Here is an 18,841-nt window from a genome sequence, read left to right on the forward strand (position 1 = left end):
GAGTGGAGTATTACTCTGAGTAAAGTTTTGAGTGGAGTTTGTGGACCCTACTACTATAAATGAAAGTGAAATGATATTGTTGAGGACTAAAATGATAAAAATGGAAAATAAAATATAGATAAAGGGAGTATATATATATATATATATATATATATATATATATATATATATATATATATATATATATATATATATATATATATTTATCCTTTTCTTCTTTCTAAAATTTGTAAAATTTGTCTAATTATAAAATAATTAATATTCATATCAAATTAAAGATTGCATAAAAGCTTTAATTTGATACTATATTTCATTTAAATATTTGACTAAATTTAAGTATCCATTTAAAGATTAAAATTAAAAAACAAATCTCTCATCTCTCATCTTTTTAAAAATAAATCTATTTCTTAATTCTTTTCTCATCTTTTTTAAAATAAATCTATTATTTTATTCTCTTTTTTTTTGCTTTTTCATAATATCAATTTTTATTATTATAAATTCTTATGTATTTTTTTATTTTTTCAATACTCAACTCAAATATATTCAATTAATTTTTTTCTATTATATTTATAAATATAATTATTAAGTAGATATCAATTTTATATAATATAGAAATATAAAACATTTTCGGTGCATCGCAGGGATGCAAATCCTAGTTAAATATTAAAATATCAAAATCAATAGTTCAAAACATAATTGAAAATATAAATAGTTTGGAATATATTCTTTTTTTTTTCGAGAATTAGTTTGGAATTTATTCTAATACTACTAATTTTGCCTTCTGAGAAACTTGAAAAAAGAAAAAGAAAAAAAAGGCATAAAAGCGGGGTGTAGTAGAAGCGCGCTTTCTAGTCAACAGTCTTCTCTGACCATTTCTACACTGCTTCCGACTGTCATCAATTCAAATCCCAGCAGCTCCGGCAACTCAACAAACAAAAAACCGATGAGTAGCGGCAGCGGCGGTGGCGGAGGCGGCGGAGGTCAACCGGCGACGCACTCATTGGCGTTTAGAGTGATGCGTCTCTGCCGCCCGACGCTCCACGTCGACAATTCCCCTCTCAAATTCGACCCCTGCGATCTCCTCTTCGGCGAGGACCTCTTCGACGATCCAATCGCGGCTTCGCACCTCCCTCGCCTCCTCGGCGGCCAATCGAACGCCGCGGCCTTAGATCCGGCCGACCTCAGCTACCGCGGCAGATTCCTCCTTCACCAACCCACCGATTCGCTCGGCCTCCCCGGCCTCCTCGTCCTTCCCCAATCCTTTGGGTATATACACGTATATACGTACACCTTTTATATCTGTTTATGCGTTTGATATTTTCTGGTTCAGGTTGTAGCATTTTGTAAGGGACATGAATAGTTAGTACTCTCATGTTCGGCTCTTGATTGATGGATTTAAGCATTTATCTGTTTATGATTTTTTCTTTTTTCCCTCTTTGCTGAAACTAGAGCGATATATTTGGGGGAGACGTTCTGCAGTTATATAAGCATCAACAACAGTTCCAATTTTGAAGTCCGAGACGTTGTGATTAAGGTGAATATCACATTCATTTGATACTACATTTATGAATTATTATCTGAATACTTTTGGTTGGGAAATTGCTTTCGAGTAGTTCAAATCATGCATAAAGGTTTGTGAATTTGGCTTTGTGGCCTGGAGGCACTAGAGTTTAGCTTTGAGGAGATTGAACTATTGAGCTATGTTCTCTCGCACACAAACACTAAATACTTTTATGTAAAATCATTCATATATTTAGAGAGAGAGAGAGATGATACTCTATAATTCAACTGTGGTGCAATTATTTTACATGCTTTGACAATTATATCCATATGCATTCTTCTTGAATTTTTGACTAAATGTTTAAAGTTGAAAGCTCGTTATGTAGAGTTTGTAAGTTTATAGATCACTTTTGTCAGCAAAATAGTCAGTTTCTACAGTTCTGTATTGTGTGTGTATGTGTGTGTATTTTAAGTCCATGTTAGAGATGTTTTTGTCATTACTTTTGGTTTGTGCAATTAGTTAATGGAATTTTTCAGGGATGATAGTGTGTTTTCCTCTATAATTGGTGTCGACCATCACTTTATGTTGCACTCACTGTATTAAACCAAAGTCTTACATTCATATTCTCCAAATCCTTTTGCTAGGTTGAACTTGATTCACATTCCTGGTCATTTAGTTAGTTTTAACTTTCCTATGCAAATTTGAAACAGATATGAAAATTAGAACAGACGACCTATGAAAAGCAGAAAGAAGAACCAAAGAATTCACATAGAAGGATATATGAATGAAAGATGCAAATCCATGATGAATTATTTGTAAAATTTATAAAATTAAGCTGGCTTGTTTTTGGGGATGCCATTTTTCTTTTCCATCTCATTTGCGGCTGCAATTGAGGATCCCTAGTTTTTAACTTCAATTTGGTTGTCAATAGGCTGAAATTCAAACAGAAAGACAAAGACTGCTGTTGTTGGATACATCAAAGTCACCTGTTGAGTCAATACGTGCTGGTGGACGTTATGATTTCATTGTGGAACATGATGTCAAAGAGTTGGGTGCGCACACGTAAGCTGACTTGGAAAAAGTGCTTCAGGATTAAGTTTGATTAAATCTTATGTGCTTTGATAGTTATTCTCCTGTCTTGCATTGTGGTTTTCTTGCATCAACAGGTTGGTGTGTACAGCACTTTACACTGATGGCGACAATGAGAGGAAGTATCTCCCACAATTTTTCAAATTCATGGTTTCAAACCCTCTCTCAGTCCGGACTAAGGTACTCCTTTGTGCCATGCAATTTTCATGTCTAATGGATTCCTTCCTCTTTCGTCAACCATCGTTGGTGGTTCCTTCAAACAAAGATTCAGTACTTGAAATTAATCTCCTGAAACCTTAACCATGAAACACCTTGAAGCACACACATGTATATATATAAGAACCACCTATATCTGGGGTTTCATCTCCAAAGAATAGATCCATAAGGTTTGAAGTGAGAACACTCTTCAATTCAAATTTTGTCTGACTTATGTTGAAAATTTGAAATATATGCGAAGTGCGAAGTGACATTTGTTGAAAAAGGAATGCAAACTTGCTTGTAGATCTCTGAAGATTGTTGATAATTGATCTGTTTATTGTCTCTTAATATTTCATATGAATATCTTCTATTACATAACATAGCAAATACATAGTTTGGACTAGCTCTATCAACTGAACTGCTAATTAGTAGTATGTTTGATTTGATCATTAGTCCAGTTCCATAGGCACTACTCTTAGTTTTTATTTTATGTCAGAACACCATATTTGTTAGATTGTCAGTGTAATAGTTAATCTCCTATTTCTGCAGGTTCGCAGTGTGAAGGTATGTCGGGAGTGGTTAAAGCTTTTGATTTTGGTTTGGACCTGCCAAAGTAATTTGTTATGAATACGGAGAAAATCGCATCTGCTGGGTGATGCAGAATCTGCAGTTATGTTGTAGATATTAGGACGGTTAAATGAGTGCCCGTAGTCCACATTACTATCATGTTACTGCCCTTTGTGACAATGGATCATTACAGAGGTTACCATGAGATTTCAGTTTGTACCATCTACATGTTATATGAAATTGGTTAGTATATAGGGCTCACAACATTGATGGGGGTCCTATGAAATTTGTAGTCATAATCCACCAGCTTTCTGATCTTCATACTGTTGGTATGGGATGGTGCAGCAGTGCATTTCCTTATCAGGTTGTGATGATGCAAAGCAATTTGAGGCCCATCTCTGCTATGAATGTGCTTTCTTCATTAAACAAGATTTTCCCACTTTGTGATGGTCAAGTCACTCTTCTCTCAGGACACAACATTTTTGGAGGCCTGCATAGAAAACCATACAAAATCTGACCTTTACATGGACCAAGTTGAGTTTGAGCCAGCACAATATTGGAGCGCAACAGTCCTCAAAGCTGCCAATCATGCTTCAGAGGCTAGCTCATTATTGAGGTGGTCCGGATAGATCTTTTCATCAGCACGAAGTGAAAAGTCAAAATGTTTTTCTTTTTGAAAATTTTATGTCTTTTAACTTATTTTACTTGGTATAGATAGTCTGCATATTTTTCAGCTTCTATTTTGCTTTTACAGAGAGACTTTCAAGGAACCTGTTCTCATCAAATCAGGAGGAGGAATCTATAATTATCTCTACCAATTAAAATTCTCATCACCTGATAATGCGCAATTTAAAGCTGAGAGCAGCAAGATTCTTGGCAAACTTCAGATAACATGGCGTACAAATTTGGGTGAGCCAGGTCGCTTGCAAACTCAACATATTCTTGGTAATGTAAGTTGATTTTCTCCCTTAACTTCTCATTAAAATGTTGGCCTGCATTAATGCTTCCTGTTGCGACAACTGAGGATAGCCTTATGAAGAAAAGTCTTGTGATTTTGGTTAAAACCCTATGTTGTTTGCTGGTGTGAACATCACCAAGAACTAAACTTAATATAGCGGGATCCTCAGTGTAATTGCTGTTAAGTTTGGGTGCTATAAATTGGTATTTTTGAAACCTTATCATTAAGCAGCTCACGAGTTGAAGTAATCAAATATCATCTATGATTGTCACATCAATACTATTCTGATTACAGTCAATTCCCTTTGCAGCCTGTTACTCGGAAGGACATCGCGTTGCATGCTGTGGAAATGCCATCTGTGATTATTTTAGAGAAATCGTTCTTGGTAAATTCAAGCTCAGTGAGAAATTGTATCATATGGCTTCTATTTCCTTAATTATAATTTCAACTTTATCATGGTGGTACCTGTAAAATGATTGTGATCTTTTCATGGCACTATTAATTGCTAACTTAATTTTGTCTTAAGCTGCTTTTATTTCCAAAAACTTGAGTAACTTGTAGTACATTTTAATACTGCTCGAAAGTTGTATATATTTTACATATCTTGTTGAATCACTTGTCTGCTTCTCCATCATAAGTGGATTCCATTAGCTAGGTACAGATAGACATCCACATATGAATGGTCTGTTAAATGGTTTTCTAGTTATGAGTGTTTGCATAGGAATAATAGGATATCAAGCATATAATTTAAGATTGAAAAACATTGTGTTAGTTACTGATGAGGAAAATATTGATTTCTTAAACCATGAAGGCAGAACCAAAATATGAGAAATGTGTTGGTCATTGTGTGTATTTGTAAGCTATGTGTTTTAAAGTTGACAATTTGTATGTTTTCATAGGTAGGCTTGAATCTCACAAATTTGACGGATCGTGTATTGGGGCCCTTTCAAGTATGGGTATCGGAAGGCGATTCACCAGATGGGAAGGCTGTTATGGTCAATGGTCTTCAGACAGTGGTAACCCATTTAAATACCTTAGTAACCTCTTTCACTAGATATATGTTATTTGATGGGGATCTGCATAAAATTTTTAATGCTGCATCCATGACCAGTTATATGCACACAAATGCCTAATGTTGTTACTGTGGCATATCCCATCCTAATTTTGAAATTTATTCGTCTGGATAATGTAAGTTTTATTGAAGTATTCTATACGTATTAAAATCTTAAAACCTTTTCTACATATGAAAAGCACTAATAGTATTTTTTTAACTGATTTTTCGTGTTCTTGTTGCAGACTCTTGGAGAGGTACAACCACTTAGCTCATTAAAGTTTCAGTTGGTAAGTTCGTTGGCCAGTTTCAACATCTTATTGCATATTTTCATTCATGGACTTGTACTGAGAATCATTCCTATTGGGAAGTCATGTTATTAGCAGATAAGCCAGGTATTGTTGTTTATATTTCTGACCTTCACAAAAGTAGCAATGTTGAATTATTTGATCTCTAGAGAAAAAAGGCTAATCTAGCTGGAGAGTGATTAGTACGGTGTGCTTTATTGTGTGACCTTTTAACTCTGAGCCCACGTTTGGTTGGGTGTTTTTAGAGGTTGGAAAGGGATTCAATCCATTACTTGTTGTTTGGTTTGGGTAATGACTTAACCATTACCCTTACTTGAGGGTAACCCAATCACCAATTTGTTACCCCTCAAAATAGAGGGGAAACAAAAGAAAGGGAATCCCTTACTAATGATTCATTTCCATTGTTAAATCAAACACTCAATAAAAATAATGGTTATTGTTACCATTCCACTCCTTTATTTGATTCCATTCCCTTTCCATTCCTCTACTTGAACCAAACGAGCACTGAAAATAAAACATTGAGTGACATTCTTAAAGATTTTTAATGTGCTGGATTATTTTGAGCTTTTTGTTTGTCTCTGAACTCTTTTATGCAGAATTTGATTGCTGTCAAGCATGGGATACGGAAAATCAGCGGCATTACAGTTTTTGACACAGTAGAGAAGAAGACTTATGACTCACTTTTTGAAATGGAGGTTAGTTTGTTCAACGAAGACCTGCCACAATATGTAGATATTTACCAGGAGACTCAGACATGCCTGGCCGTTTCTTTTCATTTGTGTGTGTGTTGACGGGTCGTTTTAATCGATTGAATTGGCTTAAACATCTTGAAGCAAACTAAGAATTATGTATGTGTTTTGTTGGCATTTATTTTATAGTGTTAACACATTTACACTTTATCAAGACTGAGGAAGTTCATGATTGTTAGTTTAGGGCAACTTGACTTTGTGTTTAGTATGCATTCATTTTGTATTAAGTTATCCGTGGTAATGAGCTCTTGAGCTTGCACACTGCAGATATATGTTGATTTAGAGTGAGAGCTTAGTGCATATGAATGCAGCAAGGATATGTTGAGTGTCTGCATCGGCAAGAACAGTTGAAGAATTTTGGTTTCTCTATAAATGGCCCATGTTGCTGCTGGGCATACATCATACTCGTGCAAATGGGCATCAATTTTTCTTTTCTTGTGAAGATGTTGTAAATGTAATTTTAATCATTTTCGTTGCTGCAATATCAACCTACTATATCCATTATATCTCTTCGTTTGACTCTTCGCCAAATTTGGTACACTCTACTTTTACGAATACCCAGATTTCATAGTATACTTACTGTCTCATGCTCAAATTATCGCGATATACCTTATTATTATTATTATTATTATTATTATTATTATTATTATTATTATTATTATTATTATTATTATGCATGTGTGGTATCTAAATTAATACCGTTACTGTTGTAAATATATATAAATATATCTTTTCTAGTATAGATGAAGACCGAACCTTAAACCCTAGCTTTGTATCTTCTCAGACTCTTCACACTAACAGGCTCTTATAAATACTCCTCATATACTCTTCAATAATAGTAGATTTATTTCCTAGGCTATTCTCTCTTCTCAAATTTCTCTCTACTTTCAACAGTCAGCGATTCAGCGTACATAAATCTTTTGACATATTACAATATCTTATTGGAAATTATGATATTACTAAAATTTAGTAATTTTAAGAATTTTTTCGGTATATCAAGATGACCGAAATGAATTAGCTCGAACTAAATAAAGTCATTCTAAACAATTTGCTAAGAGTTAGCCCCAAAAGAGTAAACACCCTCAAATTTCACGTGATAAGCATCAAATTATATCAAAGTAGATTTTCACCTTGGATGTGAATAGACAAACAATAATGGTTGTTATTCTAAAACCAATACTATACAATAATCACTCACCTTCCCTCAAAAAAAAAAAAAAATCACTCATCCTATCGCACAAGGAAGATTTGTGTAGCTTCTGTAAGGCAAGGGACGGTAGCTCATGTGTTAACTAATTTAGCTAAATCTTGTGTGATTTGATAATTGGCCCTCTATGGCTACAGGAATGTATTGGCTGATTCATATATTGACATACAAAAATAATCACTCATACTATCATAGTTGGTTCATATTAATATACCTCTACTTTTGGGATACCGTACTTTGATAAAATTATCTCAAATATTTAAGATGTGACATTAGAAACCCTCAATTATAGCATTCCTCAAAAAAAAAAAGACTAAAAATCAAGATCTAGTGCTATCGACGAAAACTAAACACTGACAAGAAGAAATGTATTTTAAAGCATAATATACTTGTTAAAAGTTCGCCATCTTAGTTTATAGTGAAAATTCAGACAAATTTGTTTATTAGATACTAAAACCACGGAAACTGAAAATGAGAACTTGAATATTATTTTTATATACTCCCTCCGTCCACGAATTAAAGCCCTACTTGCACTTAAATTTTTGTCCACCAATTAAAGCCCTATTGTGCTTTTTGTACACTTTTACTCTTCTTTTTTTCCTATATTTACTACCATTTGCCACTAATGGACCCACCTTACAACAACTTTATCATTTTTATATTCTATATTTATTACACTTTATCACTAGTGGACCCACCACACAACACCTTTAACACTTTAGTCAACTACTTTATCACTTTAGTCAACTACCCTTATATTTCACCCACAACACCTTTTTCAGCTTTCTTAGTCTCCGTGCCCACCCTCAAATGGGGCTTTAATTGGTGGACGGAGGGAGTACATTTTTGTGGTCCAAAAGTACATATTTGGCATATTTTACAGATCTCAAACCATAAATGTACATTCTAGTGGGGTTATTCATTGTCACTATCTAGCACTTTTGTATCTGCAGTGTTCTGTTTTATAAATAAACAATGAAGTCTTATATTTAAATTGTGCAGTATTTAAGGCTAATACGTGCAGTGTCTTGTTCTCAGTGAAAAAAAGGAAGAACAAGTTGTAATACCTATTGACAAAAAAAGAAAACAGAAAGCTGATGAAAGTATCAGGAAGATGGCAACAATCAATCCAGATGAAAACTTGACAACAATAGAAAGCACTTCTGGTTTACTATGGATTGCATGGAAATGAAGATATGTAATATTTATAATGTGCATGTGTTCTTGTTTTATAATATGCATGGTGCGGTTGTATAATATGCAGTGTTCTGTTTTATACTATTATGCACAATTATCATGTTTACAAGTCCTAATAATTTATAATATGTAGGGTTTTAGTTTGTAATATGCATAGTTTGTTTTATAATATGTAGGGTTTTAGTTTGTAATATGCATAGTTTGTTTTTGTAGTTTGTAGTGTTCTACTTTTTGATATGATATTACAGGTAATTTTTGTTCAAGTCAAAAGAAGTAGAACTAAGAAGATTGGATTTGATGACCTTTAAACATGGTGAACTGGTATCAATATTAGTACTCGATGTTTGATGACAATTCTGAATAGAAGATAGAGCACATGATCAAAAGATTCGCCAGCTGATACTAGGGCTATCAAAACGGTCCAAAGTGGGACAAAACTTACATCACAAATTCTTAATTTTATAAAATCTATTAACAATACACAACAGTTACACAATCACTACAAAATGTCATAATTCAATTAATAACAAGTATTTCAAGTGTTCAACAAGTCTAAAATAGCGAAAAGATAATCCATGAACTAATAAGTAATAACTCACAACCACAAATCTTTACTTAATTTTAAAACAAAATGTCGGGCCAATTTGGGCTGAAAGCCGATGGGCTTTTGTGGCCCGTGGTCCGCTGGGCCGCACGGGTAAAACTAGGTAGGCCCGATACTTTTCGGGCCTTTAAATTAAATTCATAGCCCAACTTGGTCAAAACTACGGGTGAGCCAATCTAGCTCGTCGGGCCGGGCCATTTTGGGCCCATTTTGACAACCCTAACTAATACATGTGTAAGTCTACACTTTTGCAAGTTTATATTTTCTAATTTTTTTAATCCATTTCAATGTGCATTCCTTTGATTAAAATGTTATAGTTTTTAGCTGCGACCACTCATCGAAGCACCAAAGGAATAGAAAAGGGACTGAAGACAAGATAAATTCATTGAGAACCTGCATCTTTAGCTCTAGATGACAATTTTGTTGTAAAAAATGACAAAGTTAAACTTTTTCGTTTGAACTTTATTCCATGGTCGGATCAAGCGGATCAAGATAAACAAGATGCACCGAACGATTTTGTTAAATTGGCTAATGTCTTGGTTGAGTTGTTTGGAGGATGGAATGCGATGCCCGGGGATGTTCGCCATCTAGCTGGATGCATGTATAACTATGACCACGGGTACTTATACATAATTTTTAATCATTTAATCTATATATTGGGGCCCAAAATGGGACAAAACTTACATCACAAATTCTTAATTTTAAAAAATTTATTAACAATACACAACCATACACAATGTCACGACCGCACTTGCTAAGGATAGCAAATTCGGGGAAACCGCGACTAAGGGAGGGAATTTAGGAGCGGGAGTAAGAAAGGGGCATATTCGGTTTCTTGATGACTCGACTTGTATAAGGAAATCAATCGAAATATCTAGATATCAATGAAGGCCACAAGGGGACCGTACATAATATTATCCCAAAACGGGGTACTCAATAGTTTTAGTACATTATTAAATAATACATATTGTTTGACATAATATCTTAACATAATCAGTGTTCGCAGCGGAATAACAATTTGAGTATATGTATGAAGACATATACTCTACTCTGAGGTAATCATCCTAGTTTTGACAAAGCTCCGCTTGCACACTACATCCTCGATCACCGCTCAACCTGCACATTTAAAAATACATGCAGGGCTAAGTACAAAAGTACTTAGTGGACACTTGCCGAAATTTACATACATGCATAATATTTTATTGTCAAGCCTTTCAACAGTAGTAATATACGAGGGTTTTCCTTTAAAGACTCGTATTTACCAAACATAATATCATTTCTTTCATCAATAACCCGCGCAGGTATTTTATATCATTAATCACCATATCAGTAACTCGTGCCGAGAGGGAGGCCTCCCTCTACGGACACTATGATCGGCCAACCCGCTAGATGACTCACGATCACAAGGTGTACACTAATTCCGAAGGGATTTGCGGTCCCATCCAGAATCCGAATTCGATTAACATCAGATAGGCAATTAATAATAAAACATAAAGCATTTAGGCATTGACAATATCATTTAAATTCATAAGCATAAAGTCTTAACAATTCTAATATATAATTTTAGTTTATACGTAGAAAGCCCACCTGAATAGCAGACTCACGATTTAGCTCTAACTCTGGTGCTTGACCTTTAATTCGAGAAAATAAAATAAGATTCTAATTCTCGAAAAATCTCAATAAATGAGGATGCGTGAAATGATTATGCATGACTCATATTCCTTTAATTAAATTATGAGATGCTAATCCTATTTAAGGAATTAAATCTCGTCTTATGAGGTCGGATTATTAATCTTTAATAATCTACTCATCTTAAAATAATCTAATTCACTTACTAATTAATAATTAGTAAGTCTTAAAATCTTCTCTAATTAAATTTAATAGAATAATTATGAAGGCCTAAATAAATAATCAAGGCCCAATAGGAATTTAATTCGAGCCCAAATGAATAAATTCGAAGCCCGGTGTATTAATAATATTAGGCCCAACATCAATTAAATTCTAGAGCCCAACAAATGAGGCCCAAGATAATAAAATCATGAAGCCCAATAAGTGAGCCCATCATCACCCTTAAAATAATTAATAAATTTTAATATTAATCACTAATTAAAATAATTAGGATTAATAAAGAGGCCTAAAATAATAATTCTTATTGGGTTAAATAAATAAATTTCATTGGACTTAATCAATTAAATCGTAGGAGCCCAAGTAATATAAATTTTCGAAACCCATTATTAACCAATAATAGAAGCCCATTTATATAAATTTGAAGCCTATTAAATAAATAATGGGAGCCCAAAAGAAAGTCCAAAACAATAAAAATAAGCTTTAGCCAAGGATTGGCCCAACAAAATTCAACATCTCGATCCCTCTCCCTCAATCTCGGTCCCTCTCTATTTTCTATCACAAATCACGCCTATCTCTCACGTCTCTTTCTCTCTATCTTTATTAAAGTAAATGCTTTTTTTTTTTCTCATTATAATTATGGGTTCCCTTTTTTTTTAAAGCTTAACATTCTCTCTCTCTCAATTATTAAAACAGAAACCCTCTGCAACTCTCTCTTCCTCACAACACAAACGAATGCTCAACTTCATCTCTCTCTCTCGCTCGATCCAGCCATCGCCTAGACCCGCCTCTCGTTCTCTCACGGCGACTGCAACCAAGAGCCGCCGAACCCTCTCCCTAAAAATCAAGAAGGAACGCTGCCTCCTGCAACCTCCGGCGAGCAGCGGCCAAAACCGCCACCACCGTTTCTCTCATCCCTCGCGTACATCGGACGACAGACGCTCATGCCGTCGCCGCTGCTGCTCTGCTCTGGGCCACGACCAGCGGCGCTTGGCCTTCGGCCGCCCCGCCCCGTTCAGCCGTCGCCGAGGAGTCCGCCGCCGAGTCAGCCGTCTGGAACTGCTGCTGCTCGCCCGGAGTTCGGCTGCTGCTTCTCCTGTTGCAGAGCTCCGCCGACTGCTGCTGTTCGTGGAGCGTCCGGCGACTGTTGCTGTTCGTCGAGGAGTCGCGGCCTGAGATGGCAGAACAGCCGCTGCCGACAGAGGCCAGCTCGCCGGATGTCTTCCTCCGAAGTTGGCGCCGCTGTCGTTGGGAGATCGGCGAACGCCTGCTGCTTCACCCGCGAGTCGCCAACTGCTCGTCGTTGCTACCGCTGTAGTAGGGAGGTCGACGAACAGCCGGGGTCTCGATCGCTTGTCGCCGTTGACTCGAAGCCGCGTCGAGCAGAGCAGTCAGCTGTTTCCTCCTTCATAAGCTAAGCTCTCTCTTCTTCCTTCATCCTTAGCGTAGTTTCTTCTCTACTATGAAAATGGCGTGTGGTTTGGAGTTTGGGGTTTTACTGTATTTGTCTTAGCAACATACGAACAAAGGCAGTCTAAGGGTACATCTTCTACAATTCTTATTTTCCTAGTGGTGAAAGAGTGCAGCCTGTTCTTGTTTTGCATAAGAGTTATTGGTGTTTGCACTATAAAGAGTGTAACTTTGCTAAGTTCATTATGCCTACACTGGTTTTCTATCATTGTGAAACTAATCATGCTTTGGTATGAATGCTTTACTGGAATGGATATTTGAGATAGAATCAATACCTTGAATGTTTGTGTTGGTTGTTGAATGAACTGAGATAATCTGGCAGTTTGGCAGAGTAATGAATAAACGATCTCTCTCTCACTTCTTCAAGTGTTAAGGTGTTACTGGAATGGCTTGAGGATACTTGGCAGAGCACAGAATGAAGAGTAGTGCAGTGTGGAATGGGAATGAAATGAAGATTAATAGCTGCTGAAATCTGAAACCACATGAAAGTGTTCGGGTGTGAAAATTTTGCAAATATGCTGCTGGAGCTGGAGTCAAAGAAGAATATTACAAAGGCGTGGAGCTGGAGTCAAAAATATGGCTGAGCATGCGCTTAAGGGATAGCTGCAGATTTCTTTCACACACATACACTATTCTTTTTTTTTTTTTTTAAATAAAATCCAACTACCGGGTTTTGTTAATATCGCGTGTTTATGAAACTACTCGATATCTGCTTCCTTTCTTAGCTAGAATAAATTCTAAATTAAATCCGTAGATTTAATTCTTCATAAACCGGAATAAATCGCGACTCAAGAAATAATAATAGAAAAATAATTCTATTGTGATTAATAAATAACATGACTTAACTAAGTCAGTTATGAATCTGAAATAAATAATTATTGGCTTACTCAATAATTCTCATCGCGGTTTTATTTATGCGAAGCTACTGACTTGGTAATAAAATAATAATCCTGCTTAATTAGAATATAATCCAGTGTCATAAGTTGAATTTAAATAATAAATAATTACTGGGTTTATAATAAAAGAGCGGGTTGTTACACACAATCACAACAAAATATCATAATTCAACTATATTTGAAGTGTTCAACAAATCTAAAATAGCGAAAAGATAATCCATGAACTAATAAGTAACAACTCACAACCACAAATCTTTACTTAATTTTAGAACAAAATGTCAGGCCAATTTGGCCTGAAAGCCGATGGGCTTTTGTGGCCCGTGGCCTAACGGGCCCCACGGGTCGGTCCAAGTAGGCTCGTGATGTGTGTATTTTAGTTACTTAGTTTAGTGTGTGTTTGCCATGATTTTTATATGATTTTATATAATTTGTGATATTTTGGCGCAGGAATTAGATGGATTGGAGATGGATCTTGTGGATGGAGGAAATATTGAAAGTCGAGAATTTGATGAAGAAGTTGGTGATTTTTGGAGGAATTTAGAGATTTGACTTTGGAGCTAATTATTTTGTAATTTAATTAAGCCAAATACTCTTTTAATTAATTTTGGGCTTTAGTTTTTTAGAAAGGGCCGAAACCCATGCTAATTAGGATGTTCGGCCACTTAAGGGTTTAATTCCCTTGTATTTGATTTAAGTTAGGACTCTAGTTTTAGTGGAGCCGCAATTGGAGACTAGATATAAGACTAGTTTGACTTGGTTTTAAAACACACAACTTTTATTCTTTTTAATCATCATCTGCACGTTTTCTTTTTGGCATGCAAGTTTTAGTTAGGTTTTATTAGTTTTAAGTTTTGTTTATTTTGGAGAATTGCGGCTGGAGCTCTAAGTGGTGGCAGGCGAATTTTTCAACTTGTGGCAGACGTGTTCTTTTCTTCAATTAGTATTGGTTGCTTTTAGTTCTAATTTATTTACTAGTTTCGAATTTATTATATGTTTGGTGTTTGTTTTTATTTATTTTATTGTGTTTAGTTTGATCATGAGTAACTAATTCTTTAATTCGGCGAGAATAATGAAACTCTAATTTATCAATCTGTGAGACCTAATTGAGCATAAAATTGATTCCTATTGATTTCGATTTATTCCTAGGGTTTAAAGATAATTCTGATTTAATTTAAGTCTGATCAACTTAGATTTAATTGGATTACAGTCAATTAGCACCTCCAATCCGTAATTGTTGGGATAGGGCTGATTAGTGATAAAACTACCATGTTCGTAGTAGGAATAAATTGGTGGATTAATTATTACTAGCGTATCTAGGATAATTGGTCTAAATTGGGTTCCTTCATCTTAATGCTATTAAAATATTAAATCTAGGTCTGGCGTCTCCAGCTAGGTTATATTTTAATAAGGGAAATAAGCAGGTCTGGCGTCTCCAGCTGTTTATCGACACAGTAAGTATGAATTGGGGTACGTCCGTTGCGTTTCACGGTATCCTATAACTGGTTGGTTGATAGGGATTAATTAATCTTTGCGTCGATGATCAGAGCTTTGAATTAGTGTGGATTTATTCGAGCCGAGTTACTTCTTTATTGATTTAATTTCTAGATTTTTATTTGATTTAATTTGCTTTCTTAGTTAATTAATATTTTCTCCCAAGTTAAGGCGTGGTGGCATCACCAAAAAAAATATAGATTTTAGGGAATTGAATGATTTTACCTGCTCTCTGTGGGATCGACCCTGCTTACCATTATACTAATTTATTTTGGTAATTCCGCAGGAATTATTTGGTGGTTAGCGACGTCCACCAGCTCGATACTTTTCGGGCCTTTAAATTCGTAGCCCAGCCCGGTCAAAACTATGGGTGAGCCAAGCTAGCTAGTCGGGCCGGGCCATTTTGGGCCCATTTGGACAACCCTAACTGATATATGTGTAAGTCTACATTTTTGCAGGTTTATATTTTCTAATTTTTTTGATCCATTTCAATATGCATTCCTATTGATTAAAATGTTATAGTTTTTAGCTGTGACCACTCATCGAAGCACCAAAGGAATGGAAAAGGGCAAAAGACAAGATAAATTCATTGAGAACCTGTATCTTTAGCTCTAGATGAAAATTTTGTTGTAAAAAATGACAAAGTTAAACTTTATCGTTTGAACTTTATTCCATGGTCGGATCAAGCGGATCAAGATAAACAAGATGCACTGAACGATTTTGTTAAATTGGCTAATGTATTGATTGAGTTGTTTGGAGGATGGAATTCTGGTCAGTAATAATCATCCGAGGTTTCTCTCCCATGCACTTAACAAACTTTTGAAGAACCCATGAATAGGATTCTTCATCTTCATGGGTGTTGGGAAATGATAGAATATCCAATCCTATGTTTTAATGATACCAAAACCACTAAAAGGCACATTCTAGCTAATGATGGTTTGAGTTTCTTGGTTAGATAGACTGGACAGTGAATACAAGATAACTGAAGATGTCAGCTCAATTGGTGGCTTGCTCAACTGAAGGACGCACACAAGTCTAGAACACACCCATAGATGTAGACTCAACTGAAAGCTCTCAACTGAAGGAAACTACATCAGAAGCAACTGAGGAATCCATGAGTCATGACGTACGGTCACATGGACAGTCTCCAAGACATGTTGCAACACTTAAAGAAGTTAGAAGCATTGACCTTGAAGGATGGAGTTTATCCTTTTGTGTAAAAGCCTGCAACATCCGTACCAACGGATAAGATGGTCATTTATCCATTTATCAGAAAAGAAGATGTCTTTGTACCTGAGCCAAAAAAAGACGTTATCTCCCAACGGCAGAATTTGAAGAAGAATATCTCCGCCAACGAATCTATTCCTCAGAGACGCCTATAAATAGCACAGAAGAACTCTCAATGAAAGAGAGAGAGAACTCTCAATGAAAGAGAGAGAGAAGAGAGAAGAAAAAGGAAAAGGTTCCGATTCAATTCTCAATGCCAAAGCTACATCAGAATATCAAATAGAGCTTAAAATTCCTTAAGCATTGAATCGAGGAAGAGAGGATCTAAATGCTGTAAAAATCAGTTTCACTGGTTACTTAAACTCTCTTTGTAACTAGGATTTTTATTTAGATAAATTATTAGCCTAGTTACCGATTACTTGAGATTCTGTACTCAGTAATTAAGGCTGTAAACGAGCCGAGCCGAGCCGAATACTAGCAGGCTCGAGCTCGGCTCGTTTAAATATTCGGGTGTTCGAGCTCGGCTCGAGCTCGAGTCGAGCTTTTATCTTGATGATCGAGCTCGGCTCGTCATCCACTTACTAAGCTCGGGCTCGGTTCGAGTTCAGCTCGGGTGATGCTCGATAATATCGAATTCGAGCTTGAGCTCGAGCTCGGCTCATTAGATGTTCGTATATATGGTGTTCAAGCTCGAATTTGTTATAAATTTAAGAAAATCTTCTTAATTAATATGTTACACGAGTTCGAGTTCGAGTTCGACTCGTTTAAGGCTCGTGTACTAACTCGATTGAAGGCTCGACTGAAGGTTCGTGGACAGGCTCGCGAACATGTTCGTGAACAATCGAATTCGAACATGTTCGCGAGCTCAACGAGCCGAGCACTGTCAGGCTCGAGCTCGGCTCGATAAAAATTTCAAGCTCGAAATTAGGCTCGAGCTCGGCTCGTTTATTATCGAATCGAGCTCCGAACGAGCTTTTTTCGAGCCGAATCTCGAATAGCTTGTGAGTAGCTCTGTTCATTTACAGCCCTATCAGTAATCCTAGTTGGTATATTACAATACCCTTTTTCAAATGAGCGAGAAGAGTGTTTGTAATCGAGCTTGAGACTTAGACCAAGCTCAGTGGCTGTTTAGTACCAGTAAACTAAACAGTTAGGTTACTTAGCACCCGCAAGCTAAGTGTGAAAATCCAACTTAATGAGTTAGTTGCTGTAAGGAGTTTTCTTTCAGTATAGGTTGTTTTGCACCCGTAAGCATTGCAGATAGGTTTGCGTTGCACCCGTAAGCATCGTGGTTAGGTTTGCTTTGCACCCGTAAACATTGCAGTTATGTTTGCTTTGCACCCGTAAGCATTGTAGTCAGGTTTGTTGTGCACCTGTAAGCACTAGCGAGTGATTGTCAGACTAATCATCTAGCCGTGGATGTAGGAACGTTATTTTTCGAACCACGTAAAAATTCCTTGTGTTCTTACTTGCTTTAATATTCAGTATCCGCGCATTTCTCTGTTTTATAATACTGACTAATTGAAAAGAGTAACTAAGGGATTCTCTGTGAAGAAAATCTTTCAAGGCTATTTCACTAAGTTTAATATTCCGCTGCTAGAGTTATAGGTTTAACTGATCAATCTTTCAAATAGTCAGTTGAGCAAGTAACTCTACTATATTTTACTTACGACTGAAGCTTTACTTGGACTGAAGTTAATTGACCAGCTCAATTAACTGAACTCACCCACTGAACCTTTATTTCAGTATCATTCGCCACCCCTTGTCAATTGAAGTACGCATATTCAAAGTAGTCAAACTGTCTTTCAGAACAAATGTGTTGGTTTTAAGTAACCTTATTTCGAAAATAGCCTACAGGTGTATTTCCCCCCCATACACCTGCTCTTTCAACCTTCAGGGATCGGACCTAACAATTGGTATTTGAGCAGGTTGTTCGAAAGAACAATTTGTTTTGATCCAGTTCTACTGAACTAGATCCTATTCAAAAGGGTTGTCTAAAGATTTTAAAAGTTTTTCAAAACTTTTTGCAAACTCTTCTCATGTGCTATGTGCTCTTATTTGTCTATAATATGTGCTTATGTCATAGTCACTAATTTGCTCCTTCAGCTCTCTCCCTCTCTCTCTCCGAGATCGACTCAACAACTGAAGTCTAGAAGAAAGTCGACTCACATTGATGACCGGATCAGTCATCGAAAAGAAATATGTGATCTAAAGATCTTTTATCTAATGGATTTCTTATTGTACTACCATCCAGATCAAATTGTTCTTTTACTTGAAAGGATAAGCAATAACTAAGGATAGGCAAAGGAATGAAGAAGCCAATTACATCAAGTCCATTCACACACACTCATTCAGCCAGAAGACGAAAGCTCTATCAGAAGTCAAGCTTCATCAAATCGGAAGAAAAATGAGTTGATCAAGAACCACCTTAGAAGATGTCAGAAGTGCAACTAAAGGATCAGAAACAAAAGTTAAATCAACCA

At 36.1% G+C, this 18,841-nt stretch overlaps 1 protein-coding gene across 1 annotated transcript; it reads left to right on the forward strand.

The window, feature by feature from the left end:
• The first annotated feature begins 836 nt into the window (after nt 1-836).
• LOC131011183 (uncharacterized) lies at nt 837-6,994 on the forward strand. Its single transcript, XM_057938982.1, has 12 exons — nt 837-1,266; nt 1,450-1,534; nt 2,433-2,563; nt 2,668-2,770; nt 3,338-3,352; nt 3,826-3,971; nt 4,110-4,305; nt 4,624-4,698; nt 5,213-5,329; nt 5,610-5,654; nt 6,269-6,367; nt 6,689-6,994. Exons 1-12 carry the CDS (start codon nt 944-946, stop codon nt 6,707-6,709), a joined length of 1,356 nt encoding a protein of 451 aa, XP_057794965.1. The 5' UTR covers nt 837-943; the 3' UTR covers nt 6,710-6,994.
• Nucleotides 6,995-18,841: the final 11,847 nt, after the last annotated feature.

This window comes from Salvia miltiorrhiza, chromosome 2 (assembly GCF_028751815.1).
Source record: "Salvia miltiorrhiza cultivar Shanhuang (shh) chromosome 2, IMPLAD_Smil_shh, whole genome shotgun sequence".
Taxonomy (NCBI): domain Eukaryota; kingdom Viridiplantae; phylum Streptophyta; class Magnoliopsida; order Lamiales; family Lamiaceae; genus Salvia; species Salvia miltiorrhiza.

Coding starts and splice junctions, on each gene's coding strand:
- LOC131011183 (XM_057938982.1), top strand. CDS start 944: ATGAGTAGCGGCAGCGGCGGTGGCGGAGGCGGCGGAGGTCAACCGGCG. Junction 1,267..1,449: donor GTCCTTCCCCAATCCTTTGG/GTATATACACGT, acceptor TGCTGAAACTAG/AGCGATATATTTGGGGGAGA. Junction 4,699..5,212: donor TTTTAGAGAAATCGTTCTTG/GTAAATTCAAGC, acceptor ATGTTTTCATAG/GTAGGCTTGAATCTCACAAA.